The sequence below is a fragment of the Ostrinia nubilalis genome, chromosome 8, assembly GCF_963855985.1.
Source record: "Ostrinia nubilalis chromosome 8, ilOstNubi1.1, whole genome shotgun sequence".
NCBI classification, from domain to species: Eukaryota; Metazoa; Arthropoda; class Insecta; order Lepidoptera; family Crambidae; genus Ostrinia; species Ostrinia nubilalis.
In genome coordinates, this window is record NC_087095.1 from 9901281 (window position 1) to 9918815 (window position 17535).

The 17535-nt window shown below is 35.6% G+C and overlaps 1 protein-coding gene across 1 annotated transcript; it reads left to right on the plus strand.

The window, feature by feature from the left end:
- The first annotated feature begins 6498 nt into the window (after window positions 1-6498).
- Window positions 6499-15980, plus strand: LOC135073875 (serine protease nudel). The gene is made up of 19 exons (XM_063968098.1): window positions 6499-6580; window positions 6969-7126; window positions 7959-8086; window positions 8312-8492; window positions 8590-8900; window positions 9186-9484; window positions 9622-9737; window positions 9928-10087; window positions 10162-11209; window positions 11319-11488; window positions 11688-11801; window positions 11890-12490; window positions 12578-12766; window positions 12891-13044; window positions 13155-13320; window positions 13447-13644; window positions 13720-13951; window positions 14340-14465; window positions 15615-15980. Exons 1-19 carry the CDS (start codon window positions 6568-6570, stop codon window positions 15931-15933), a joined length of 4683 nt encoding a protein of 1560 aa, XP_063824168.1. The 5' UTR covers window positions 6499-6567; the 3' UTR covers window positions 15934-15980.
- The last annotated feature ends 1555 nt before the right edge of the window (window positions 15981-17535 follow it).

A 17535-nucleotide genomic window follows, 5' to 3' on the forward strand; every position in this document is an offset into this window, starting at 1 on the left:
AACTATTTATTATTAAAGGAATAATGGAAAATGGGTGTAAATAAATTACCTACTATAGCTAGAATTGCAATGTTTATCATTGATATTAATGGGAAACTTAACAACATTTGAATCTAAACTTTGCGCGCATGGATAATGTTAATGATGTTAATGTCAAGATTTAACGTATGTACCTCTTCGGATCAGTCAGGTATTAATGAGGAGTTCCGAAAGTTTCAAATCCCTTTGACATCAAAGCGTAAGCTAATTCCAAAATTAGCGCAACACACCCACCTCCCACCTACACAGTTTTGAAAATGCACAAATTATTGTGTATGAACCTAATTTAGCGATTTAATGGAACGCGACCAAACTATTTGAATAGAGAACAAAATCACTGGCTGCTTTTGAAAGAAAATGGCAGCATTATTATTTGAATTTAGAATATTAATAATAGACTAGCGCCGGTCCAAAGCAGCGTCTCACCGCATCGCAAACAACGAGATGGCCAGGATCAAAAGCAATTAACTAATGGAATACGAGCTCCTTGGAGCGCTAATTGATTTGTTCTATGCAACCGCACCTTCAATGTGTGCCTGTTATTACGTCACGCGCTGGACTCACCGTGTAATTTGCTAGTGGTTTACAACAAACTTTTATAGTTAATTCAGAGCTAACATTTATAAATAAATGTACATACTAATGGAATACGTTTTTCTTATGTTATTTTCATGTATGAAATAGTGTGCTTTAGATTTATTTCATGTATCACACTAACATAGAATCCGATTAGTAGTGAGGGGTGTCATACGTTGAACCATTGATTTATTTATTGAAATGTGATAAATCTCTACTCTGTTCTGAATTTTACTATCAAATTCTTTTCAGACCTGTATCAAACTGACACTAAAATTTCTGTTTTATTACTTGTATTGTTAATATGTCACGACAGCACTAACCATTGAAAGTGGCTGATGGTTCGGTATTTAATCCGGGTTTATTATGACTATAATAAACAATGGATAACGTCATTTACCCAAATAACGCCCACGACTCTATAGTAATCCAATAACATTATGATGATAATCCAGTACATTTTGAAGTTGTTAAAGGCTTTGTATTACCAATAATCTCTTCTTTCTAAACTAATAAAATCGAATCAATGATCGGGTCTCACTACTAATATTATAAAGCTGAAGAGTTTGTTTGTTTGTTTAGTTAAACGCGCTAATCTCGGGAACTACTGATCCGATTAGAAAAAACATTTTTGTGTAGACCCATCAAACTACAAGCAATACCAGCAAAGCATCAAAGAAAAATTTGAGAAAACGGGAAAAAAATATTAAAACGATATTCACGCGTACGAAGTCGCGGGCAAAGCTATTCGGTTTTTAACCGATTACGCAACGTTTTAGGTACAATAGAAATTCGCCAGTCGAAACAATGCATCGACATTTCGACACAAATATCAGGTCATCGACGTACTGAACATTTTCGATGATTAAGCTAAAGGTCAGTTTACAAAGATGATAAAATTATTCTAATAAGACATCAATAAATATTTTACTACATAGTTTGAAATTAATGTGTATTTATGTGATATCGCTGGAATATAATTCGCCTCCGCAGTTTAATCATTGGGAATCCAGCTTCGATTTCTGGTTGAAATACATGTATAAGCGTTTTACGTGTATTTTCTAGATTAGGAAAAAATTGCGACTGGGAATTTATCGCGCGTACTACACTATTACTTATTCTATGGTAGGTACTACCTACATTTATCTTTATTGTATTAAACGAGTACCTATTATTTTCAGATCGATGATTACTAAATGTTTTCAGGTTGATTATCCACATCAACTTGTTCCTGATTTCCCTGACAAATATAGGAACTGACTAGAGTGGAAATAGGACAGGTATATTTAATAATGTTATACCGATGGAGCCTTACAAATGTACCAATAAATCTGATATCCGATATTCGATAGCATGAGCTTAAGACAGGTACGTACCTACTTAAACAAGGGAAGATATATCTATACAATATTGTTGAGGTAGAGCTGTGATTCGTGTGGAAAAGTTTGTGAATTTCATATTTCTTAAAATAAAATGTTTTTACAGGTGTGCAATGTAGAAAAAGTTTAATTATGAAACCTATTCAATATCTTACAAGTTTGTCAGAAGTCGTTATAAACTACAGTCTGTGTGTTATTTTAATGTCTAAACAATAATACTGTAAAGTTTCATCAAAATCCGTTCAGTAGTTTTTGCGTGAAAGAGTGACAAACTTATTCATAAATCTTTACAAACTTTCACAGTTACTTGTATAATATTAGTATTATAAACTGCCCCTAATATGAAAAGTACTGACTTAGCACCGACACCCGACACTCGAGTGTTCAGCAAATCTGGATCAAGCTGCTCAGTGCCTCGGTGTCAGTGGATTCTTACACATTACAGTTTTAACGCTATGTAGAGTTCGAAATATCTAAGTGCATTTCGTCGATATCATTAAATTAATGTAAGTATTAGAAATTTAATTTATAAACATTCAGAAATATAGGTAACAATTTGACTTCCAGAGTTGAGCATTTTAATAAGTGTTAAATTTCAAACCAATTCGGATTTAATCATGCTGTCAAGAACAAAGTAATTGCTAATTTTACTTCATGCTTCACGTCAAATAAACATGACAGAGATAAAATAGAGTATACCAATAATATAACGAATGCTTATAATAACTTAAGTGTCCATCCCTTTTATTGGGCCGAGCCCATTTGTCCATATGATCATTCCGACCTGTCTAGCAAATGGCAGTGAAATTATGAAGACGCTGTGACGTTAATATAAAAATATCGTTTAGCCATTTCTTTTCCAAGATGTTTTCTTGAGTTTTCCGCACGAGCTGAGACCGATATTAACATCAGAAAACTTTGTCCAGTGGAATGTTTTATTTTTGAAACAACAGAGTTGAAGGACAATGAATCATTATTTTTCATTATGCTGCAATGCCTATATTTTGAATATAACGAGATTTGGCTTGATTTGATTTGATATGAACTATGGACCACAACGCCACTGGTTTAAATCCCGCTTGCGATAGGGTGTGGTCATTTTATTACAATACTTAGGTCACTTTTCAAGAGTATTACGGTTTCTGTTTAGTTTGTGATTAGATTATAGTTAGAAAAATGTAGAAACGAATTAAAAATTTCATATTTTTCACAGAAAATGAACGGCGATACAAAAATGGATAAGGATTTGAATCAACTGGGGCTCCCGCCAATGGCACTGGCTGAATGTAGAGGTAAAATTGAATACACTAATGCAGTCTACGCACGACACCCGCCGACCCGCCGACATGAGTCGTCGACTTTTGACATGTTGTCAGAAATCATAGAAAGTATAAGTCGTCGACATTAATGTTTTGAAATAAAGCCGTCTACACCAAGCCAAGCTTGGTGTGTAGAGTACTTAAGACACACCTGAAATACCTTTTGAATTCAGAGACGAATATTCATCATCTTGGATATTTATGCAAAGGGATCAGAGATCAGATTTATAGCTCTCGAACGATATTTTATTACATCTCAAGTGCCTGATACCGTAAATTTGAAAAAAATGTTACCGGGAAAAATTAAAATAGACGTGGGCTATTTATTTAACCATTTCTACATGTTTCTGAATCCAGGAAAATCTAATGTTCTTGATGGAAATCGGAATAAATCAATAAATCTGTACATACTTTGTCTTTTTTGCTTTTAGATAGCAACAGAAGAAGGAAAGACATATTTATCTACAACGTAGTAAGGAAAACATGTATTTTCATTTTGCTTTTCGTTATATTTGCCGGAGCTTTTATCGTTTTAGCAAGACTTCTAGAGAATATAGGTAAGTTATTGTATACTTATTATACCTAAGTTCATATTTTGTTGCCGTTTTTATTAAACAAACTAGTCAATAAACTATAGGTTTTCTGTTGTATTGTGTAACTAATGTATGTATCATAATGCATAAAAATATTGTTTTCAGAAGGATTTCGCACAACTGAAATATTTTTCGTCACAAGCGTCTCTAAAAATTCCAATCTAACATTACAAAAGAATAATCTAGAAATATCTTTCCGCGTAAAAAATGACACTGGCTTTGTAATGAAAAGAAAGAAGAGAAATGTTGAAGATATCGATGACACTGATAGACTTTTGGATAAATTAAGTGATGAAGAATATAAAAAAGCTAGAGATATCATTATGAACCACAAGACACTCTGTAATACAGAAAACAAAAATGAAATCTGTAAAGATCTTGTTGGAAAATTAAAGGCCATTACTGAGGGTAATAAAGCTTCAGACAGAGCAGAACAAGGATCAAAAATGCATCCTGTAGTGGTACCTGAAAATAAAGGACAAGCCAAGCAAAGTTTTAGAGCAAACAACATTCCAATAGATATGACAAAGCGCGAAGTGTTTCCCCTGCCGCTCACTGATGAATTGACCGGACTTTCAAATCGGGATGCAATTGGATACGGTGCGGAACCATATCAACATGTTCCTTCTTACTCCTTGCCCTACTCCCATCAGCCACAATTGCTTGACCCGTCATGCTTATTGGCTCGCCTTTTGAAGAAAGGACATCCATTAGGTAATAGTTTTGAAAATAAATTTTTAAAGGAAGTAAATGAGAATAAATTTTAACTCGGAAATCTTTTCAGGTGGATATGAAAGTCACGTACCAGAATATGCTCCAAACACAGGATATACTCAATATCCAACATATCATGGAATATCCAATCAGTGCGTATTCATTAAAATCAATTGTCATTAAGTTTGGTTCACAAAAATATGTAACAGTTTTTAGAAACTAAACATATTTATTTCGTACAAGATTTATTCAACTTTAAACTATTTACAGGTATCGAGAAAGTGAAGACCACGAAGATCAGCCAATTCGACAAATACATCCACAAGATGAAGCAATATTTGCAGAATTTTTGAAGCAATATGCATAGTGAGTGGATATTTTATAATTAACTAGTCTTCGATTTCCAAATAATATTATTTTTATACTACCGATAAACTGACAAATTGTTTCATTTAACATTTATTTTTCAATGCTTAATTTTAGGGATTAAAACGTTCCTCTTGCACGAGTAAAAGAAGAGATTTTTACTCTGGAAAGTGATATGAGCAGAATGCTAGTAATTAAAATGACTTTTATTGAACACTAGCGGCCGCCCGCGACTTCGTACGCGTGGATCCCATTTTACCCCCTTCATCTATCTTACGCGGTTCAGATTTTTTCATACAAATGTTTTTTCCCGCTAACTCCCGTTCCCGTTGGAATTTCGCAATATCCTGTTGTAACTAAGCTTTAAGTTTACTAAGAGACCTTCATGCCAAATTTCAAGCGTCTAACTTAAGCGGTTTAGATTTTTCATACAAAAGGATTTTCCCGGTAATTCCTGTTCCTGTGGGAATTTCGGGAATTCTTTTCTTAGTGCACCTCTACGGTACCTAAGCTACGTCCCTTATAAATTTCAAGTGCGTACGTTTAGCCGTTTAGGCTGTGCGTGGGTATGTCAGTGAGTCAGTCATACAAAAGGAATTTCCCGCTAATTCCAGTTCCCGTGGGAATTTTGCAATATCCTGTTGTAACTAAGCTTTAAGTTTACTAAGGTACCTGCATGCCAAATTTTAAGCGTCTAACTTACGCGGTTTAGATATTTTCATAAAAATGTTTTTTCCCGCTAACTCCCGTTCCCGAGAGAATTTTGCAATATCCTGTTGTAACTAAGCTTTAAATTTACTAAGGTACCTGCATGCCAAATTTCAAGCGTCTATGTTACGTGGCTTAGATTTTTTCATACAAATGTTTTTTCTCGCTAATTCCCGTTCCCGTAGGAATTTTGCAATATCCTGTTATAACTAAGCTTTAAGTTTACTAAGGTACCTGCTTGCCAAATTTCAAGCGTCTAACTTAAGCGGTTTAGATTTTTCATACAAAAGGATTTTCCCGCTAATGCCCGTTCCCGTGGGAATTCCTAAGTATCCTATAACCTGCCCAGGAGTATGAAGAATAATTGTACCAAGTTTCGTTAAAATCCGTCGAGTAGTTTTTGTTTCTATAAGGAACATACAGACAGACAGACAGACAGACAGACAGACAAAAATTTTACTGATTGCATTTTTGGCATCAGTATCGATCACTAATCACCCCCTGATAGTTATTTTGAAAATATATTTCATGTACAGAATTGACCTCTCTACAGATTTATTATAAGTATAGATAATAGTAAGGAAGTAAGGTATACAGTAGTCTAAATCAATAAATCCAAATTTTACTTTTTTTAGCCTTGATGAACAAAAGAGATTGCAAGAGAAAAATTCTACTGCACCTCGTGAGGCTCAATGTCCTGAAGGAACACTATCCTGCTTCAACGGAGAAGGTTGCATTCCTGAAAGTCAGTGGTGCAATGGTCATGTAGACTGCTCTGACGTCAGTGACGAAGCTAAGTGCAGCTGCAAGTCCAGGGTGGACAAATCTAGACTGTGCGATGGATACTTCGATTGCCCTTTTGGTGAAGATGAGATGGGATGCTACGGTTCGTATTTTTCCTTCAGTTCTGTTGTTTGACATTTTGTGAAGGAATTTAAAAAAAATATTTAGATAACAAATTAAAAAATGTATCAGTAAAAAAAACTGAATCTTACGACAAAAATTCACCGTTTTAACTCATATTATACCATCTACATGACACTACATGCATCACACTATACATATTTGTAGCAAAAATGTCTGTAGGTAATACAACGAGATAAGAAAAACACTATTTAGCTTCACGAGCCTCCAGTCTAGTCTCTAGTCTGTACATTCCAATAAGTAAAATAATTTCGCGTGGGTGGAAAACGGTCAACTTCATCCCTTAATTAGAAAGCTACGATAAAAGCTTCAAAGTATTATTGTCAAAGTAATACTATTGATTTCCACAGGTTGTAGTGAAAACGCATTCAGCTGTGAGGACTTGGATATCAACTCGAAGAGCAGCTGTTTCTCAAAAGAACAAAGGTGTAATAACATAATGGACTGTCCGAACAATAGAGACGAGATCGATTGTAACATGCTTTCGCCGAGCCTTCACAATAATCCCGTAAGTGTTACCAAATATTCTGTTTGTTCAACGCTACCCTAACATGCTGAGGTAACGCATAACCATAGGTAACGTAATATGTATAATATTTCATTTTACACACCAAAATAAAATCTCAGAAGAAATTTTAACGGGCATGTATGATGTAAGTAAACATTATTTCCCATAGGAACTTATGTAAAATAACAAAGCGAATTACTCTTGATCGCTTGGAATGGCGTGAGAATATCAAAAGGGCAGAATACGAAACACGTCAAGAAAAAGTGGCACAGATTTCACATTTCCATAATTCGTTTTCACGTCACAAAGTGTTTCATTAAGTACATTCTAAGCTTTTAATTAGAAGAAAAGGTATCTATAAGTATGTACATCATTGGTCACCTTCATTGGGGAAAAAAATTAAGTAAAATCTTCGTTGACGATCGTTTAAAAGCCAATTCATGTCGAGAGTTTGGCGAATAAAAACAAACTCGTCAGGGACTTCAACTTTAAACTTTTTCGCTTTCTTATTCATCGTTGAATGCACGAAGTATTATCGTCATAAAATAAAAATGGTCTGCAAAATATATTTCTAGTAAGCAATATTCGTTTATGTTATTGATACAAATAGAAATCGTTTTGGACTCCCAAAATAAAGATACTATTTGAGATGCAAAAAGAAAGTTAATTCAAGTGTCGATTCGATAGTAGTCTAGTGATAAATGCGCATATTTTTTTAACAGTTTTAGTCACTAATCTCAATTTTTGATAATATTTTGTAACTTATTGTTTAAAATCTGGCCTTTAAACTTATAAAGACCGTGATTTTCAGTGTAATACTTATATTTTTCAGTTGTTCGCCACTTCAAACACTGAAGGATTTTTGCAACGGAACTTCAAAGGGGAGTGGTATGCTGTGTGTAAAAATCCTTACATGTGGGCGCACGACACCTGCCGAAGAGAAACCGGACTCATAATAAGGTTTGCCTGACTAAAAATTACCGCTTAAGTTTTTCGTCGATGAATAAAACGGAAATTTAAAATAGGCGCTGCGTAATTTGAACTTCGCTATACTAAATAATTAAGCAAACTTATTTAAATTTCAACAGATGTGGTTTACAGTTGAATAATAAATAAGCAGTATGTAAATAAGTGCTGAATATTTTGATGATTTATTTATGTTTAATATTCTATTTTTTTTATTAGGCCGCCATACATTCAAGTGCTGCCAGTCGATCCATTATTGAGGCTCGGGTACTTGAACACGGGGCCAGAAGGAATGATCCACACCAGTAACACCTGCTTTAACTCTTCAGCAATATACGTCACGTGTCCTGAATTACTTTGTGGTACAAGAATTTCATCGACTTCGCAATTAATGAAAGAGGTACTTTAGCTTTTTTATTGGATGACGCTCTCAAGCCAATATAAGACTTCGGGTCTTTGACAAAGTAACTTTACAATTTTATTTAATCCTCTTACAGAATTCTGCGATCGAGAACCATCTTTTCGGAAGAAACAAGCGCTTCCTTTTGAATGGCCGTCCATACCCGATGTCTTTTTATGATCCACTAAAGAGGAATGTTAGAAATAATGTATTAATTAACGAACAAAAAGAAAGCAAGAAAGTGATGAGTAAAACGAAAAGGGCACAGGCTAGGGTTGTGGGCGGAAGACCTAGTAAGCCAGCTGCTTGGCCCTGGATGGCAGCGCTGTATAGAAATGGCATGTTCCATTGTGGTGGGGTCATCGTTACTCAGCATTGGGTACTGTCAGCTGCTCATTGCGTACACGAGTAAGTAACGAATAAGACAATAAACCGTGTAAGACCTCACTTTTGCTCAGATCAGCTTGGTTTTAATATAATAGAATTCAGCTCATTTTATTCATGTATGCAAAAATGCACACATTCTACCTATATACATTTTAATAAAACCGCTGCAAAGTTGAGAAAGGTCAGATTCTTCAGGCATGTGAGGCCCCGTGTTTGTTTTTAAAATGCTAAGTATGATTCACTTGAATATTTCTGGTTTCTTCTAACGTATGATAATAATTATGATAAAAATTTGATTATTTTTAGGTTTTGGAGTCATTATTATGAAGTGCAAGTTGGCATGCTGCGTCGATTCTCATTCTCGCCACAAGAGCAGAATCACCGCATTACTCATGTTATAGTGAACCAGAATTATGATCAAGCGGACATGAAGAATGATCTATCTCTTCTAAGAGTGAAGTCGTCAATTCAGTTTAGCAGATGGGTCCGGCCAATTTGTTTGCCTGGCCCCAACACTGCTGGACCTGAGTGGCGATGGGGTCCCGCCCCTGGTACTGTCTGCACAGCTGTTGGATGGGGAGCCACTGTAGAGCATGGTCCAGATCGTAAGTTAGATTTTTGTCTGCTACCATCTAAAATCATCGCTTATTACAGTTAACGCTCAATATTGTAAACTACCTATATGTTAATATTAAGAAATTATTAGTACTTAGGTATTGATGTTGTATTTTCTTTTCGACAGCGGATCATATGCGAGAAGTTGAGCTGCCTATTTGGGCAAAATGCAAACATTCAGAAGATCGAGATGGTAAAGAAATATGTGCTGGCCTCGTTGAAGGTGGAAAAGATGCTTGCCAGGTAAAACATTCCTTCTTGTACATTTCTATGATATGCTTGAATAATAAACTATTATTGTTCTGTTATTGTTCATAAACATAATTTGTTCAATGACTCGTAAATCTATAAATACTCTCTTAATATCTTATTCAATGGATTAAATACCTAGAGCAGTCCATTATTTAATTCTGAGATATGTTAATGTTCACAGGGTGACAGCGGGGGCCCACTTGTCTGCAGAAGCCCTTTGAATTCTCAACAATGGTATGTGGCTGGTATCGTAAGTCACGGAGACGGGTGCGCCCGCAAAGGTGAACCCGGAGTTTACACGAGAGTTAGTCTCTTTGTAAAATGGATCAGATATCACATCGGTACGGACTTTAAGCCATAATTAATTTTGATTTCAGTAAAGAGGTTGAATTACTTTACTTTTAAATTCTTGCAGGTTCAAAAATATTACCAACAATTCAGCCACAGCAAAAGTGCCCAGGATTTAAATGTACCTCGGGACTATCTAAATGCCTACCGGACAAAAGAGTGTGTGACAAAATTGTAGACTGTCTGGACGGAGAAGATGAAATGAACTGCAACTCTATGCGTTCATTTGACAACATATTTTTAGCTCGAACTTCATCAGACAATACTAACGCTAATCCTTCTACTGCTCGCGAATCAAATAATAACGATTCGGTTAAAAAATTCCAATCTTCGGAATCAAGTGATAAAGAACAATGGTTAGGAAATGAAGAAACAGCCAAAAAACAGCTAAATGATGACATGTTACACGCTTCTACGATTGAAATATCAATACCAAATAGCTCTGAACACATGCGAGATAACTCAGAACAAGATATTGATCCACCGTCATTTGGCAGAGAAAGTGATTTTATCGCTGTAAGTTCTCAGAACTCTCATCCATTAGAATCAAGATCTTCATTACTAGAAAAGGAAAATATTAATGATGATGAAGCAATCAATATGCAATCAAGAGCATCTGATATTCAAGAAGACTGGGCTACCACCCCGCCATCAGAATCTTCCACTATAATGTCAAGTATGAGTGTCAAAACAAACAGTCCGATTACTGAACAAACTACGTCAACGATGCCGATAACTACTCCTTTGCCTGTACTGTCAACCACTTCATCTATGTTAGAAACTACATCAATCCTTGATGCAGAGCAATCAAAGCGCAAAATCAATAATCGCGAAGATGATGAATCAGAATCTAAATCTTTATTGGTAGAACTATTACCTCACTCAGAAAATGTAGATGACGAGAGTGAAAAGATTACTGGTGAGAGCAATGTTATAGAAAAAAAAGAAATTTCACCGTCAGCCAAAATAATTGACGATTTTTCAAGCAAAAAGATTAGTACCTTTGATGATAAACTTGATATTATTCATAAAATAGAAGATTTAGTGTTATCTGAACTCCAACCGGCAAAGATAAGAAAAAAACATCTAACACCTAAAGAATTTGAATGCAGACGGTAAGTTCCTTAAGAGAAAACATTCAATGAATGAATGTTTAAAACAAAAGTTAACAGTGAATTTATTTATCTTGGTATAAATTTGAATATGCATGATGTCTTTTTCCAGAATATATCAAACAATTCCATACAGTCATCGATGCGACCACAAAGCGGATTGCGAAGACGGCACTGATGAATTAAGTTGCACATGTGCAGATTACTTGCATGCTTTTGATGACACTCTCCTCTGTGATGGAATATTTGACTGCGCAGACGGTCAGGATGAGGCAGACTGCTGTAAGTATAAATTACGATCATGATTTGCATGCGATATACTACCGTTTAAACTCTTATAGGTAGTAAATACTTAATTATTTATTAGGTATTATGCATTTTACTTACTTGTTATTAAGATTTTACCAAAAACTCTAAAGAATTAACACATCCAGCTAATAAAATCTCTCACTAAGCTAATAAAATTATTTATTATTTTTAGTCAGCTGTCCAGAAGATCGTTTCCTTTGTAGAAAGAGTCAGATTTGTCTACCGATGAAACACGTGTGTGACGGTAAACCACAGTGTCCTCAAGGCGAGGATGAAGTAGATTGCTGTACGTATACAATACAATTATTTTATTTGCATGAATTTTGATTATGTAATGCACAGTAACATAATAATCCAATGTATTATTTTTTCAGTTGCTTTATCAAATGGAAAAGAATTAAAATATGATATAGACGAAAGGCCTAAAACTCGTTTGGAAGGTTATTTGACGAAAAAACAAAAAAATAAATGGCAAATCATTTGTGAAGATAACTTGTCAACAGAGCAACAGGAATTAGCTGCGGCTCATATTTGTCACTATCTAGGCTTTAGCTCTGCAAACAGATATTTATTGAAGCACTTGAATATCGACGAAAGTATATTGAAATCAAACGAATTCAGAAAAAGGAGAGACACCAGTAATAGCGCTCCAGTTCATTTCACATATAGAGAATCAAGTAGTTCTGAAGATAACGCTAGACACATTGTCATCAAAGAACCACAACTGCTGAAAGAGAAATGCCTCCCAAATATCAAGAAAACATGCATGTCTTTATACGTATACTGTGATCACAGCTTGTTTACTGATTTCGATTTCTCTCCAAATCTATTGTACAGCCGAGCAGTAGAAACTACCACTAACGAAATGTGGCCGTGGGTAGCCAAAGTTTATGTCGAGGGTAACTATAAGTGCACAGGTGTTCTGGTAGATCTTCAACTGGTTTTGGTCAGCCATTCGTGCTTGTGGGATTCATCGTAAGTTGAAAGCTTTTAGAGAAACATTTCTTGATATTCAAATACATATAGACAGAAAAATCTGATGTGTTAATTCATTCTTTTCAGTATGAGTCGCCATCACATAACAGTAGTGCTCGGTTCACACAGAACCCTAAATGCTACTCATGGACCATACGAACAAATCTTGCCTGTAGATGGAAAGAGGGATATGTATCGCAGCAACGTTGCCTTGTTACATCTAAAGGAACCTGCCCAATATTCAACAATGGTTAAACCTATGGTAGTCCAATCAACGTGAGTATGAGTAATGTGTTGCTTACGTGATAAAGTAACCCACCCTACTTTGCTGCTGTTTGAGGTAGAATAATTTTAGTTACAAATAACTTTGCTTTGGAAATTATATTTCTTTTGTTTTTAGAGTAATGCCTGAAAATCGAAACAGTACCTGTGTAGCTGTGGGACAAGATGGCAAGAATAAAACGATTAGTGTCTTTGTCGAGGAGACAAGAGAAAATTGTCATCACCACAACAAATGTTTCAAGTTACGTTCAAAATCTAAATCGCTCTGCCTGGTAAGAGAAATAATTTTAAATATTTTAACATGAAACTAAGTCTGCATCTGACATATAATCTTAATATAGGTCTGTAAATAAAAAGATGAAACTTAAAACTTGCGTTACAGCCAGGAATGGTGTCCAGTCAACAATGGGCTGGTATCATCAGTTGCCACAGTGAGCGAGGGTGGTACCCAGCCGCAACGTTTGTCGATATCCGTGGAGAATGTGGACTCCAAGATCGGATAATTGGAACTGGTATTGAGGACCTGAAAATAGAAATTCAAAATGCTGGTAAGTAAGAAGTTTCACACGATGGTATGGTTTTCCATTCAAAGATTTAGGCGACCAATTTAATGACATTCTCTTTCCATAAAAGATTCGCGCAGAATTGTAAACTTATACTTATTTATTTTTCAGGTATAAACGGTGCACTCATAAAAAAACAAGATTTGGCCGATAAATGCCATGGTATACGGTGTGGGCGAGGCAAATGTATAGATTTGCTTCACGTCTGTAACGGCGTCAGGGACTGCGAAGATGGAGGAGATGAGTCAGAAGAATCCTGTAAAACTAAGCATCTATTTTGCGAAAAAGATCCTTATGATAAAAATTGTGGTAAGTGAAGGTGCAAAGAAAATGTTGTTAAAATTTTAAAGGGATTTTCTTTTATGTCTTTCGCTTTTCTTGTAGAATGCTCCACGGGTCAGTTCAGGTGTCATAATGGTGTCTGCATATCCAAAGAGCAGTTCAACGACGGCAAAGATGATTGTGGAGATGGCACTGACGAGCCAGAACAGCTTTCTTGCGCCAAGTACTTGGCCAGAGTCATGCCTTCCAGGCTCTGCGATGGGGTCATCCACTGCAAGGATAGGAGTGATGAAGATCCTATGTTCTGCAAGTGCTTTGCTAAGCACACATACCAGTAAGTACCTTACAAAATAAAATTTTGTCGACTTTGGCGTATGGATAAAAATGACTGTAAAAATGAAGCAAAAAGTCTGAAAAATGTAGTCAAGATTGAATTCTAAAACAATTAGTCCACAGATGAATTTAACCACAAATCCTTTTCTAAAGTAAAACAAAGGGACAAAATGGTTTCCCAAATAATAAACGAAGGACATATTAAATCACAGTCTGTTTGTGTAGTTAACTGTTATAAATGAAAGTACAAAACGTTCAGGTTTTTCAAAGAATTACATGTAAATCAAGTTAAATGCGATTGTTTTTGTTGATGAAATTCTGAAAATGAAATCTTGGAAAAATTTACCTTATTCTTAATTTGGTTTTAAATAATTTTCTTTCATTTCAAGATGCGGCAGAACAGCTGATGTGGAACATTGTGTTGCCCCAGACGTTGTATGTGATGGTATCAACGATTGCCCCAATGGCGAGGACGAAAGTACTTGCGTTGGTCTATATGCCCCACAAGGCACGGGGTAGGTGGAATTCCTTTAGTCAAATCCATTCTTACCGATGCCAATGACTTTTTACAGTATTCATAAAGTTTGCCGGCGATGGGGCAGAAAGGTTCTGGAATGGAGGCCGTGTACCGGAAAACGCAGCGTGGGACGTCCACCTACAAGGTGGACCGACGACATCGTAAAGGTAGCAGGGAAGCGCTGGACGCAGACCGCTGCCAATCGATCAACATGGAAAGCATTGGGGGAGGCCTATGTTCAGCAGTGGACGTCCTATGGCTGAAATGATGATGATGAATGATGATAAAGTTTGCCAGCATATTTTATCACTCTAGCACAAAGCGAAAATATTCCCGAATTACTTAAGTTAATGTAGAGGTATTAAATTCTAAATTGATTGAGAAACGCTTTTTTGCGATATATTGATGTGCTGGACGTCTTAAGTTACAAGGATACAATGATTTCGTAATCAAAGTAATTCTAAACTCTAAGGCCCAGAACACACAGTGAAACGCAACTGCAACGAAACTGCAACTTCTAATTACTTTTGAGTTCAAACCGGTTTCAAACTGGTTACGTCATGTGTGGTCTGTCAATGGAATCTATGGCAGAAACTTAGATGCAACTCAAAAGTAACTAGAAGTTGCAGTTTCGTTGCAGTTGAGTTTCACCGTCAATTCTGGGCCTTAGGTGTTAGGTTTTTAGGTACAGTCAGCATCAAATAGTTCGTGACACTCAAAGTAGTCGATAAGTTCGCAATAATTTACTACAATTGAAATAAGGTTGTGTTGTCAACTTTTTGGCCAATTTGGTTGTCACGAACTATTCGACGCTGACTGTACAATCGGACTAGACGCCATTTTGCCTACGCCTGAATTTCAAACGGTGCAAAACGTGCGAAACGTGACTTCAGAAGTTTCTTGTGACATCTTTGGCGTTTATTTGAAGATCCTTGATTAATGAGGGCCGTCCATTCGACGAAAACTTTTTATTAATCACTATGATCATTATGAGAATGATCGCTTTTATGAAAAGTTTTGGCTCTAAAAAGGGTATTTTGGACAATTGATTATTTTCCCTTACTTGATACACTTCTGTAACTTGAGTAAAGCCACACATCATCTTAGATTTTTAAAATCATACTAAATATTATATCTCATGTTCTAGGTATGGAAAAGGACAAGTAATAGTGCGCTCCCATGGCGTGTGGCATACGAAATGCTACCCTAACAAGAAGCATTCGAAATCAGAGCTCGAAGCGATTTGCAGGGAATTGGGCTTCATTAGCGGTCATGCGAAGGAACTTGAGATATCTAATAAATTTAAACCGCACCCCTATAACAACGTACTGGTGGATCCATTTAGCGACGTATTGCTCAATAACAGAACCCAAGTGAAACTTAGAAACAGCCACGCTCCTTTAGCTAGAGCTATATTCGACGATCAATTGAATAATTGTCACCCAGTTTTTATTGAATGCATGTAGTTTTTTATTTGTTTTATTTATTGGTAATATATTTTGTATTTAACTGAGATGCTTGTTGTATTGATTCTAAAATAACTACTACCTATATACGAGTATATTGTTCCTCCTCAGTGCTTAGTTTTTACACAGCCAGAATTAAATAAGTTTGGAGATCATGAATTTTCTAAAAATTAGGATACAGAATAGCGATCTTAAAGCCATCTGTTGGGACGCGGTCTAAGCGTGCTTTTATGGAAAACCTTTTTCATGGTAGGTTCTTATAAGCAGCAAAACCACTCCACCTACATATATTTTCAACGATCACCAATAGATGGAGCTTATATCAGGTAAACTTTTTCGCAATAATTAAAGCCTACTCGTTTGGGAAATTAAACAAAGGTAAATATTACTTATGTTTACAAAAGAGACAGAACAAAAACTTTTTTTTATTTAAAAGCAGTTTATACACAATGTAGAGTCTTCCCGCAAAGGTTGTTAGACGGAGCTAACATCACGACATTTATTTGCAAAAATATAGCGAACTAGCTGTTGCCCGCGGATTCAACCGCGTGAAATTCAGTTTGCCACAGATCGTCATAAATTATAGCCTATATGTTATTGTGGGTTATAAACAATAATAGTGTAAAAGTTTCATCAAAATCCGTTCAGTAGTTTTTGCGTGAAAAAGTAACAAACATCCAGACATCCATACAAACTTTCGCATTTATAATATTAGTAGGAGTAGGATCTACACAAGACTCGTGAAACTCATTTGTAAATAAACAAGTTGATGATTTTACATAATTTTAAATCATGCTCCAACTTCATGACTCTACTTTCAGTCTGACTATAACACTTGTACCTACTAGTTAGGTAGGATAAAGGTGAGAATTTGATTGTTACACATTTGCAACATTCTCTGTCTGTAAGTAGTTACAGGATTTTAACTCAAATAGGTACACACACATACAATCCTGAATTTGAAATAAAGACTGAATTTGCAAAAATCTTTTATAACAACCTAATCGAAAAAACTGAACTTAAGATTTAAAACCCGAGTTGTAAAAAGTGCCTCAATTGCCCCTATTTGGTAACTCGTTCAGATCTATATTTCTGAATACGAAATAGATATCTTAGTTCACTGAACCTTCACATATTAATGACAGTTCACGCTGCGCGATAAATTAGAGTAATAAATAGCAGTTCACAGCTAGTTATATGACAAAATGATTTAATTTTGGCATTCTAAACGACTGCGCCCGTAGCCAATCAATTTTATTTAAAAAAGGCAAAGTTTTGATCAACCAATTTTTATGCAATTTTGTTGATTTTGTGTAATTGAGGAAAATATTAATACCAAAAAATTGTTAATTAATAAACCGATATTGTTCTTAATAAAGATAATATTATTACTAAAGCAATGAGTGGCATTAAATGTACATTTTTTAGCTGTGTTCGATTAAATATCATTGAAGTGTATTAGTTGGAAAAGTACACAGTGATTGTGTACTGTGTTTTCATCATCATCATCATTATCATCATTTCAGCCACAGGATGTCCACTGCTGAACATAGGCCTCCTCCAATGACTTACACATCGCACGGTTGAAATATACATATATCA

What these genes read in the sequence shown, in the direction of transcription:
- LOC135073875 (XM_063968098.1), top strand. An exon ending in GAAACCGGACTCATAATAAG is followed by an intron (nt 8,087 to 8,311) that starts GTTTGCCTGACT and finishes TTTTTTTATTAG; the next exon opens with GCCGCCATACATTCAAGTGC. An exon ending in AATCTAAATCGCTCTGCCTG is followed by an intron (nt 13,045 to 13,154) that starts GTAAGAGAAATA and finishes CTTGCGTTACAG; the next exon opens with CCAGGAATGGTGTCCAGTCA.